The sequence below is a fragment of the Trachinotus anak genome, unplaced genomic scaffold (assembly GCF_046630095.1).
Source record: "Trachinotus anak isolate AG129_WGS33_773 ecotype Australia unplaced genomic scaffold, CSIRO_AGI_Tana_v1 ptg000029l, whole genome shotgun sequence".
NCBI lineage: Eukaryota > Metazoa > Chordata > Actinopteri > Carangiformes > Carangidae > Trachinotus > Trachinotus anak.
This window is the reverse complement of record NW_027273880.1, coordinates 429,455-441,697: the sequence shown is the minus strand read 5'-3', so window position 1 is coordinate 441,697 and position 12,243 is coordinate 429,455. Positions and strand designations below refer to the sequence as shown.

The following is a 12,243-nucleotide window of genomic DNA, read 5'->3' as shown; positions in this document are numbered from 1 at the left end:
ATAATACTGTAACATACTGTTCAATATTCATCCCTCACATGTGAACTCACAGTTACTGAGGACGACTCTTTTGAGTTTCTTTAACCTGCAAGTCAGAGAACTTTCCAACAGTTCATAAGTCTGTTGTTTCATATCAACCAGTGCTCTTTTTTTCTTTTTTATTGTTTGCTTGGTTTACAGGAGCTCGTCCCTGGTGATTGAGGATATCAGCCAAACTCTGCAGTCGTCCTCTCTCACTGGTCACGCCATCTTTCTCCTCTCTCTTTCTCCATGTAAGGGTCATGTCAGGAACATTTTTCACTCCTTTCTCCTCTTTGCTCGTGTTGTAAACTGACGAACAACTGACGGGAAACATCAGACTCCAGGAGTCAGGAGTAGGTTCGTCATGTCATGTGACTGACAGGCATCAGCTTGAGTGCTCATTGCAAGCTGACAGAGCAGGGGGAAGTAGAACTAAAACTAACCTCCCTGACTGAACATAACAGGATCACCTTAAAATCTACCTGAAAATAACATGATGATTACTTAATGTTGTATTATTTGAGCTTTGAGGTGAAATAGATTCAGTCGGGGTTGTTGTGTGTGAAATAATCAGCTGTAGCTTGTTTCATTGAGTCATTTTCTACAGGGACATTGTAGACAAAGAGACTGTCAGATGAAATCATTGGCTCTCAGTCCTGAAACAGTCGCCCATGCAGCGTGTGAGCTGGGCTGCTCTTCACTTCACTGCAGCTTCATGACTCCATCTAGTGGACTGATGGTAGAAGTACAGCAGCTGATGGCAGCTTCCTCCTCCTCACACTGCTGTCTGACTGCATTCAACTGACCCTGATATGAAACAGGATTTCAGATTTCATGATGTGTGTTTCTCTCCACATGAAGGTAGAAAGTGTGTGTGAGCTGATGTGGATGTGAACTCAGCAGCATGGATCAGTGTGAGGACAGAGAGGAGGGAGCCCCTCCCTCTAAAACCACTCTGTGTGGGGGCCATGAGAGCCAGACCAGAGCTCAGAGGTGAGATGAGGATCTCTAACTGTCCATGACTCTTCTCCATGTCAGAGCTCAGCACTCACATCACTGCTCCATCATTATTCACACTTAAAGCTGTTTGTGTGCTGTGTTGAAGCCCAGAGCAGCAGCAGCAGGACACACCAGACTCTGCTGGACCTGGACTTAGACCTGGACCTGGATCTGGACCTGGATCCAGCTGTGGGTTGAAATTAGACAACTTCTCCCATGTTCAGTCTCTGCTGGAGGACATTCATAGTGTCGACCTAAGTTGTTCACATGAAAAGTGACAGAAATAATCTGAGTGGAGAATGAAAAAAGAGCTGAGAGAGAAGTTCAAGCCCCGCCTACTTACTAACCTGTACACAGCTGACCAATCACTGAGGGAGGTGGGTGTTTCAGACACTGTTTGACCACCTGACAAACACCTCTGATGGAGAGAACTGATCCTTTAAAATGCTCCTGATTAGTTTTTCAAGGGACAAACGCTGGGACTGCTTTTGGATCTGCTGATAAGACTATTACAAGTTCTTATAGTACATCCATCGCTCTCATTGCCCAAAGGCAGGATGGGAGTGACACTACTGCGCAGTCTCTATGGGCCACATAACGCGGAAGTAAGCCGGAAGCCATTTTTAGATCCGGTTTGCTGTTCTTGTAACACATCCATGGTATTTATACATCCATGGTTTTCCACCCACTGCCCCCCCCACACAAGCCTCCCTGGGCTCCTCCTGGTTGAAGTTTAGTTTCTCTTCTAACGAACACTGAGACGCGGATTATTTTCTCCTCCTGAAGGTGATGTGAGGAGTTTTTTAATGTTTGAGTCGTTAGTACCTGTAATGACCTGAGTTCCAGCAGAAACAGTGGAAGTTATCGTGTTATTATGACTCAGTAACAGTAAAGTCTGGAGCAGCTTTAACTCTGTCCGCCATGTCGGGTCCATGTTCCCGGTAGAAGCGGTGGAATGAGAGCAGAAGCAGAGAGGTTTGATGGTCAGCAGTGAAACACAGAGTCGTTATCACTGTGTTGCTCCACATGCTGATGACTGAAGGCAACTGTCATGGCTGAATCAGCCTGTGGAGGAGGCGGACATGCCCCGCTGCTGTTACGCTGTCCGAGCCCACTAAAGGCGGCCTGAGCTCGGCCGGACAGCCGCTGGAGAACAGCTGCATGTGACGTTTACTCTTCAGGGCTGATGTGGTTAAAGACGAACCACATCATGTTTGTCCTTTGACTATAGGACTCAGTGATTCAGCTGAAGAAATGAATGAGAGGAGGAGCAGCTGGACCCTGTCTCTGTTTCCCTGGTAACTCATGTCTGTGGTTAGAGTCACTGAAGGAAACTTTGGAGGCAGTTATTAGGAATTTACACACACATTAACATTCAGTATTATTAATTATTAAGTATTATGAAAAAATAAGTAACTCAGAGTTGAACCAGTTATTTGATCAGCAGCTGATAACATAAAATGACTTTGTCTGGAACAGAAACTTTCCTTTGACAGGGCTCAGTCAGTGGAAATGGAGTCCTCCACTTCCTGTTTCAACAGCTGGAGCTGATGGGGAAAAACACTTGATAACTGGTGGTGTTCTGGTCTGACTCAGAGACAAGCATTTGAAATGATTCATGTCAGTATATTGACATAATCCAGAATTTTTCTTTAATGAGAATAAAAAAAAAAACAAGGCCCAGAACCATAAAACCATATGACAGGTTTGACTCTTCTTTTGCAAAGAAATACTGTTTGTTAAATAAGATCACACATGAGCTCGACGTCTAAAAGCTGTAAAAATAAATTTAGCTGAGATGCCTAAACACCCAATTCAACTGAGAATCACCAAACCAGGTGAGTGAACTGAGCTGTACCTGTTAAATCACTTTTAAACCCACACACCACAAACTTGTTGTGAAGTGTCTCAGCTGTTCTCTCATCAAACCCACAGCCGACGCTGCGACGTCTGAGGAGCAGAATGAAGACTGAGCCACAGTCTCTGTCTGCTGTCGGCCGTCACTGCTGTGAGTCAGACCGATGTGTGACTTGAATTTGTCCTGGATGAAGTTGGAGAGCAGGTGGCTGCAGTTGGCTCAGTTTAATCTCACAGATCTGTAAGATTCATTGATAATTGTTTACCAGGTCGACAGTCACTGATCACAAAGGTTTTTTACTGATCTGTTGATGCATTTTACAATCTTTCATCCCTTCAACATCAACATCAGCTCAGTGCAGCAAACAAACATATCAGAGCATGTAATATGATCATCTGAGATTTTTATTCTTGGTTAAAGAGTGTGTTATTGAGCTGTAAAAATCCTCTGATGCTACCAGGGAGAAAAGATGGAGGCGTCTGTGAAGGAGCAGCTGCTGGAAGCTTTGCAGGATTTGGGAGCTAAAGAACTGGAACTCTTCCAGTGGTACCTGCAGGATGCTGAGTTACCCGATGGTTTCCCTGCCATCAAAAGGTGCTATCTGGAGGATGCAAGCAGACCGCAAACAGTGAATTTGATGGTCAACATGTACACTACTCAACATGCTATGCATGTGGCAAAGTGGATTTTAAAGAAGATCAAAGGCAATGAAGGTCAGTCCCAGGAAAAGAAAAACATGATATACATGTCCCATTATGGATAAACAACAGTATCCAATAGATTTACAAACACCTGAAATGTATTCAAAGCTTAAGCTGTTTAATTTCTGGATGTCAGAACATATTTTATTTTTAAGCAATGCAGGTATAATGAAAATGGACAATGCATATTTTTTACAAATAACTATTTATCATATAAAATCACTGTCCCCCAACAGGAAAACAGTCACAAGTTGGGCCTCAAGATTCGTCAGCCCGTGCAGCTTCTACAGCAGGTAGCGTTCAACAGGTTTTCTGGTGGCTTGTCAGTAAGGCACAAACATTTCAGGTGCAGCTTGGATTTTACCATGAAAAGTTAACTCCATGTGCGTTAACCAGCTTTCAGTTGTTGGACTGTCATGTTGAGCTTCCAGGAAATTCACTTTTGTTTTCATTGTGATTTCTTCCCCAGAATCAGCCACGTTAAATACAATGGACTGGCCACATAAACTAGGCCTGACTTATCATATAATACTGTCACATTCACACAGCAAATAGTTGATAATGTTCGGCAGTATTTACCCCAGACGAACAGTTCTTCATGTCCTCTGCAACATTATCATGTAAAGACACATGTCCTAATATCTTAGTATGAAAGAAAAAACTGCACTGTTAAAGAAAAGTATATGCAAAAATAATGAAAATGTATGGTAAATTATTTTTAAATGCAGAAATTAACAAAAATTCATGAGTCAACTTTGAGTTTGTTGATATTTTTGCTGAAATGTACTCTACTGCATCTTTTGTTTTTAACAGGGTACTCAGTTTCATCTTCTATGTTGTTAAAGTCTTTGATATGACCCCCTTGACATTTCATATGGATAAATTATGGATAAACTTATTACAAAAAAATGACATTTACTTGCCAGTAATGTTGGCAAGTAATGGAAATGGCAGCTATTTAATTTTTGAGTTGCTAATGTGTTTTAACAAAGGAGTAATACCCAAGGAGGATATGTGCCAATTTAGTATGTAATTTGAAAGATTTCTCTAAAATATGCAGTATCTGCTGTGCTATTAAATGTTTTCCTATTATCTGTTGTTCATTCAGTGGCTCTTAAGAAATGCCAGCCCAAACTCAAATCTAAGATGAAAAGGAGGTTCCAGTGTGTGTTTGAGGGAATTGCTAAAGCAGGAAATCCAACCCTTCTGAATAAGATCTACACAGAGCTCTACATCACAGAGGGAGGGGCTGGAGAGGTCAATGATGAACATGAGGTCAGGCAGATTGAAACAGCATCCAGGAAACCAGCCAGACCAGAAACAACCATCAGACAAGAAGACATCTTTAAACCCCCACCTGGAAGGGACGAACCAGTCAGAAGAGTGATGACAAAGGGAGTGGCTGGCATTGGGAAAACAGTCTTAACACAGAAGTTCACTCTGGACTGGGCCGAAGACAAAGCCAACCAGGACATACAGTTCACATTTCCCTTCACCTTCAGAGAGCTGAATGTGCTGAAAGAGAAAAAGTTCAGCTTGGTGGAACTTGTTCATCACTTCTTCACTCAAACCAAAGAAGCAGGAATCTGCAGGTTTGATCAGTTCCAGGTTGTGTTCATCTTTGACGGTCTGGATGAGTGTCGACCTCCTCTGGACTTCCACAACACTGAGATCCTGACTGATGTCACAGAGTCCACCTCAGTGCACGTGCTGCTGACAAACCTCATCAGGGGGAACCTGCTTCCACTTCCTGGTGGTTCAGTCCAAACTGAAGAATATCAAGTATCATGGACGAGCTGCAACAGATCCACACTGGAGTCCAGAGACCAGGAAGATGATCGAATCTCTGGGAAAACTGGCTTTTGAGCAGCTGCAGAAAGGAAACCTGATCTTCTATGAATCAGACCTGACAGAGTGTGGCATCAATATCACAGCAGCCTCAGTGTACTCAGGAGTGTTCACACAAATCTTTAAAGAGGAGAGTGGGCTGTACCAGGACAAGGTGTTCTGCTTCGTCCATCTGAGTGTTCAGGAGTTTTTGGCTGCTCTTCATGTCCACATGACCTTCATCAACTCTGGAGTCAATTTGATGTCAGAAGAACAACCAACATCCCTGTGGTTTAAACTGTTCAGAGACAAATCCAAACTCTTCTACCAGAGTGCTGTGGACAAGGCCTTACAGAGTCCAAATGGACACTTGGACTTGTTCCTCCGCTTCCTCCTGGGTCTTTCACTGCAGACCAATCAGACTCTCTTAAGAGGCCTACTGACACTGACAGGAAGTGGCTCAAAAATAATTCAGAAAATAGTTCATTACATCAAGAAGACAATCAAAAAGACTCCCTCTTTAGAGAAAAGCATCAACCTGTTCCACTGTCTGAATGAACTGAATGATGGCTCTCTAGTGGAGCAGATCCAACAGTCCCTGAGATCAGGACGTATCTCCACAGATAAACTGTCTCCTGCTCAGTGGTCAGCTCTGGTCTTCATCTTACTGTCATCACAAAAAGATCTGGATGTGTTTGACCTGAAGAAATACTCTGCTTCAGAGGAAGCTCTTCTGAGGCTGCTGCCAGTGGTCAAAGCCTCTAACAAAGCTCTGTAAGTGTATAGATCGTCAGATTTATTCATCGTTATATAAAGAGACTCATATCTTTTCAACTGCAGAGGAAATAAATTCCTCTCTTCTTTAATTCCTTGTTATCATCTCTTCAGACTGAGTGGCTGTAACCTCTCAGAGAGAAGCTGTGAAGCTCTGTCCTCAGTCCTCAGCTCCCAGTCCTCTAGTCTGAGAGAGCTGGACCTGAGTAACAACAGCCTGCAGGATCCAGGGGTGGAGTCACTGTCTGCTGGACTGATGAGTCCACACTGTACACTGGAAACTCTCAGGTCAGACCTTGTTTTAAATGACTGTAAGCATTTCTCAAGTCCAGCAATGCTGACATTAGAGAGTCCATACAGTTTATTTAAGTTCCAGAGTTGAAGGCCAACACAGCTGAAGGCTCCAAACCCCATGGTAGTCAGATAAGCAGGAGATACACTGAGATTAATAGGAGAGGAAGATCCAAGAGTAGGGGCAGGTGTGCAGATATGGAGTAGATGAGACACATAAGGAGGTGCCAGGTTGTTGCAAGGTTACTTGAAGCAGAATCTTGAAATTAATATGGTGTTTGACAGGGAGCCAAAGCAATTGCTGGAAGACAGGTGTAATATGTGAAGTTTATGGAGGAGTTTGCGAGGAAGACCAGAGAGGATAGATTCACAATAATCAATGCAGGTTGTGACTAATGAGCACACAACACTAGCAGTGACCAGTGTAAGCAATTGATATTTTGTATATGGAAAGATGCAGCCTGGGTGATGTTATTGACATGGGCTTAGAAGTGCAAGGTGTAACTTTTTAACTGGGATGCAGGAGGAACTGTGACATTGTCAATAACTAGAGATAAACTGTCAAGTTTGGCTAAGGTAGTTTTGGTACTAACAAGGAGAACCTCAGTTGTATCACTGCTGAGTTTCAGAAAGTTAGAGGACAACCAGGAGATAATTTCCAGTAGACAATCAGAGAGGGAAGATGGTGGAAGGGTGGACTTTGGATAAGAAGACTTGAACAGCTGGGTGTCATCAGCATAACAGAGGAACTGAATATTACATTTCCTAAAAAATGTGTCCAAGAGGCAGAAGGTGGATGATAAATAGGTGGGAGCCTTATGTCAGAGCTAAGAACTGGGCAAGCTTATGATCAAAAATTGTCTAACCAAACAAACTGAGTGTGACCAGATAGATATGATTTAAACCAGGTGAGAGGGATGCTAATGATGCTAATGGCTGCTAATTTCTCTTGGAGAGGAGCGATAAGAGATTGTGTCAAAGGCTGAGCTCAAATCAAGGCGCACAAGTATGGTTAACCCCAGAATCAGCTGCCATTAACAGGTCTTTGGTGATTTTGATCATGGCTGTCTCAAACTGACTTTTCCTGAACTTACTTCTAATCTAATGCTACGCAATACAAATAAACATTCAAAGGCCATGAAACTATAAAATGCTAATCAAATAACTGCCATAATGTTAACCCAATAAAATAATGTAAGGTTTTAAAGTCCATTCTTTAATTCGTAGTGTTTCTCTTTGTTCTCATCGTGGTTTGAAGGAAAGAGCTCTGCAGACCACAAGGGTGGGGTTATATAACATCTTGGGTGTGGTCAATAGGATGACAGGTGATTTCAGGTAAGGCGAGGTATTAAACTTGTGATTGAACAATTACATTAACCCATGTTTTAGCTTCTCCTCTCAAGATAAACCCAGGCGGTAAACAGGATTTTAAGTGAATCAGCTTCCAAATGATCAGCTGCTCTGCATTTGCTGTTAGTTTGCTTCAAGCTGTAGAGCAAACTGAGATTTTTGTTCCTTTTAACATTTACATGTCCTCATGTTCATTTTTTCATTGTCAGTCTGCGCGCCTGTGAGCTCTCAGAGAGAAGCTGTGAAGCTCTGTCCTCAGTCCTCAGCTCCCGGTCCTCTAGTCTGAGAGAGCTGGACCTGAGTAAGAACAACCTGCAGGATTCAGGGGTGGAGTCACTGTCTGCTGCACTGAGGAGGTCACACTGTTCACTGGAAACTCTCAGGTCAGATGAAGTTACTGTTTGTTTGAAATGACTGGAAATATCGAGTATATCAAGTCCAACACTGTTGACATCAGGGAGGGCAGTACACTTTAAACAGCTTCTCTAATGATTTTTCACATTTTTAAATGTTTCAGTCCATTTGTCATCTTCAACTTTATATTCTGTAGAGCACACATATATGAACTCTGGTTTAGTTATATAAATTCATTGATGATGATTTGTGATGTGGTTTGGATAATTACATGTCAGTGTTAATGACGCCAGTGAAAGCTAAATCATTCACTGACAACCTTTTTTTTCAGGACTACAACTAAATAATAGGTAATGAGAACTATGACAAAACATGTTGTATGTTTTATCAACCAATAAAAAGTAATAACTTGAAAGACAAATGGACAAATGAACTAATTAATAATACTAATGCCACTGGTTCATAATAATAATTTGCACAGTTTTATTTGATGACCTTTATCTGTGGAATCACTGTAGTTTCTGCCTCTGTCAGTAATTTTCTCTGACGTTCTCTGAAGAAACACATTTCTGGACTGAATCTAAAGTCGACTGAGAAACTTCATACATAATTACTACATCCTTAAGAGATGTGGATGTAATGTCAGCGTCACAGTCAATTGGATGTCTTTGAATGTTGCTGTCAGGAGGAATAAGTGAATTCAAGATTAATGTCTGTCGTTCAGCCTCAGCTCAACCTCTCTTAGACTGAACTCCTACTCATCATGGCCACTTTCTCCATCACAATGTCAATATCAAAATCACCTCTTCAACTTACCTCAACCATGAAACCTGGGCGTCATGTTTGAAGAGCAGCTCTCCTCCTTTGACCATGTTGCTTCTGTCTTGTGGTTGTGCTGCTTCGCTCTATACAACATTACTGGCCTGACCTGCCTCAGTATCGCACCCAGCTCTGGGCCCAGGACGTGATTATCTCCACCATGACCCCTGCAGATGCTCCCCTGGTGGACCTCCCTGTATTTATATAGCACTTGTACCAAAGGCACTTTACATGTTGCCTCTCATTCATCTATTCAAACTCACTGATGGCAGGGACCTACTTATGCAAGGAACTGGTGAGGTCAGGTTTTTGCCCAAGGACACTTCATGTGGACAGGGGCAGATCTGTGATCCACAGAAAAAATATCTGTTTAATATTCTGCCCAGTTTTGAAATGCAGTGCTGTTAGTTTGTTGGGAACTGTGAAGCAAACTGAGGTTTTTGTTCCTTTTAACACAGATATTGTTTGTCCTCTTCTTCATTATTGTCTCTTCAGCCTGAGTGGCTGTGAGCTCTCAGAGAGAAGCTGTGAAGCTCTGTCCTCAGTCCTCAGCTCCCAGTCCTCTAGTCTGAGAGAACTGGACCTGAGTAACAACAACCTGCAGGATTCAGGAGTGAGGCTGCTGTCTGCTGCCGCCGCAAGTCCACAGTGTTCACTGGAAATTCTCAGGTCAGGATTCATCAACCTGTTTAACTGATGACCATGTAAAACCTGATTTGCATTAGCGAATATTCATCCAAACTGTGTAGGATTTTGTTAAACAGTCATTTCTAGACTCTGAAAATTACTTTATGTGGAGTCTGTGGAGATTTTTCATCTATTTCTATATTATTATTATCATTATTATTATTATTATTATTATTATTGTTCACCTACTGATGGTCAAGATGTTTTCCTAAATGTAGTTGTAAGTAGTCGTTCACATGTATTTAACCTCAGTGGGACAGGCGCTGCGATACAAAGAAAGAGTACCTGCACACTAAATTCACAGCTCCCCTTTGTTAGCAGAGGTTTGAGCAGCAGGTCATTACTGTTGAACTCATTTGCTCACAGTAACCAAGGAGTCTCACAGTCTTCATTTTGATAAGATACAGAAGAAGAATTTCCAGCAGTTTGAGCTTCCTGCTGTTTGATCCTCTCCAACATGTGTTTCTGACTGTCTCTGGTTTAGTCTCTTCCCTGACATGTGAACATCTGTCAGATTTATTCATCTAACATATCACAGACTGTGAAACTGTCGAGCAAAGTGAAAGACTCTAAACTCAACATACAGGAGGGAAGCTTTAAGGATTGTGTGTCTTCACAAATGATGAAATATTTTCTCTGTATAATGACAAGATAAAGACTCCACTACCTTTCTCTCTGTGGTGACTGTACGTCCATACATACAAGCCTACATCTGAAGAGAGTAATAAACCATCTGTCTTTAAAAGCAGTGTAATGTCTATGTTTGCATGCTGAATGTGAATGTGCCCCCTCCCTCTTTCAGGGTGCCTGGTGGAGTCCAATGGTTGAGACGAGGTCTGAGGAAGTGTAAGTGTGTTTTTCATTTGATTCATGAAAACGAAACAAGACTCAGTCACAACAGATCAATAACTCCACCTGTGTTGCGTCTCGTTGTCTCCATCAGATTCCTGTGAACTCACAATCGACACAAACACAGTGAACACAAAGCTCCAACTGTCTGACGACAACAGGAAGGTGACACATGTGGAGGAGGATCAGTCGTATCCTGATCATCCAGACAGATTTGACCACTGGGCTCAGCTGCTGTGTGGAACTGGTCTGACTGGTCGCTGTTACTGGGAGGTGGAGTGGAGTGGAAGGGTTTATATATCAGTGAGTTACAGAGGAATCAGAAGGAGAGGAAACAGAAAAGACTGTGTGTTTGGAGAGAACCATCAGTCCTGGAGACTGTACTGCTCTGATCAAGTTCACTCTGTCTGTCACAATAAGAGAGAAACATCTATCTCCTTCTCCGTCTCCTCCTCCTCTGTCCCCAACAGACAGAGGAGAGTAGCAGTGTATGTGGACTGTCCTGCTGGCTCTCTGTCCTTCTACAGAGTCTCCTCTGACTCACTGATCCACCTCCACACCTTCAACACCACCTTCACTCAGCCTCTGTATACTGGGTTTGGGTTCTGTTCGTCTGGCTCCTCAGTGTCTCTGTGTTCAGTGTAGTAGAGAGAGTCTCCTCCTGTTAGAGAAACTCTCTCACTGTTGAACAGATCGTTCAGTCTGTACATGTCTCTTTCACTCACTAACATGTTTTCAGATTAATGTACATGTTACAAATATTACAGGAAATATCTATATTTAATAATCTGTCATTTGTTTATCCTTTCACAATAAAAGTATCACTGTGAATGTTTGGTCTCTCTGTGAATCTCAGGACTTCTCAACTGACTCAGTTCAAACTGAAATTCTGTCAGTTTGTTTGAAGGTCTGAGAAAAGACCTGGTTCTGAGGCTCTTGGTGTTGAACATTTATGTCCAGAGGGAAGAATGAAAAGTTCTAAGACATTAGGTTTTACAGTGACTTTGTCAAAAACAGCTTGAAGTGTACCTCTTGGTCTTTTATTTTGAAAGCACGTCTATAGACCTTTGGAAACATCCCTTGCAGCTTTATTGCAACTACAGTTGCGTGTCAATACTGCAACCGAGCTGGTGGCAGTCGTACACCTGAAGGATGTCAGTGGCCTGGAGAAGGGTCCCGCTGCAGCCTGCAGACCAGGGGGCGTGATGTGATAATACAATTACACCCCCCAAACCATGACGTAGCGATCCACTTAGGACGTGCAGAAAATTTCTGCCATTAAAACTAAAAACATATAATGCTGTCACAAAGTTCTGGAAACAGTTTTTAATTCCTATCTTCATGAGTACAAACTAGGTCATGCTGTTATTCATGTTTCCCCAACAGTAACTTGATATTATAAAGCTTTATATGGAAACAGTTGAATATCTCAGGTTGTCAGAACATAGTCTGCAGGCACTAATGATGAACACAACAGTCAGGAGGTATTAATGGATATGTTAACTGATGATGTAACATTTCCTGGCACATACAGTTTTATTTCATTCCTCATAAAACAAAGGAACCAAAACACACGTGGTCCATAGCAAGTCTACTCATACCTGGTCATACAGAACATGTTGAACACATTGAATTATTATACAGTCTTTATTGCATTTGTTGTTCTATTTGCATATGCATATATAGAAAGGATTTAATTGCCTATTAATATTT

The 12,243-nt window shown here is 42.2% G+C and overlaps 2 protein-coding genes across 2 annotated transcripts in view; both read left to right on the top strand.

The window, feature by feature from the left end:
• LOC139611995 (protein NLRC3-like) overlaps positions 1-2,994 on the top strand; it is a 418,379-nt gene extending 415,385 nt beyond the window's left edge. Inside the window, exons 16-17 of the mRNA XM_071467102.1 lie at positions 1,127-2,858; positions 2,956-2,994. Of these exons, the coding sequence (XP_071323203.1) occupies positions 1,127-1,298 (172 nt within the window). The 3' untranslated portion in view covers positions 1,299-2,858; positions 2,956-2,994. The remainder of the gene's footprint in view (positions 1-1,126; positions 2,859-2,955) is intronic.
• A 1,731-nt stretch (positions 2,995-4,725) lies between these two features.
• Positions 4,726-11,361, top strand: LOC139612036 (NLR family CARD domain-containing protein 3-like). The gene is made up of 7 exons (XM_071467161.1): positions 4,726-4,984; positions 5,310-6,180; positions 6,295-6,468; positions 8,031-8,204; positions 9,490-9,663; positions 10,484-10,527; positions 10,625-11,361. The coding sequence occupies exons 1-7, from the start codon at positions 4,726-4,728 to the stop codon at positions 11,173-11,175; spliced, it is 2,247 nt and encodes a 748-aa protein (XP_071323262.1). The 3' UTR covers positions 11,176-11,361.
• The last annotated feature ends 882 nt before the right edge of the window (positions 11,362-12,243 follow it).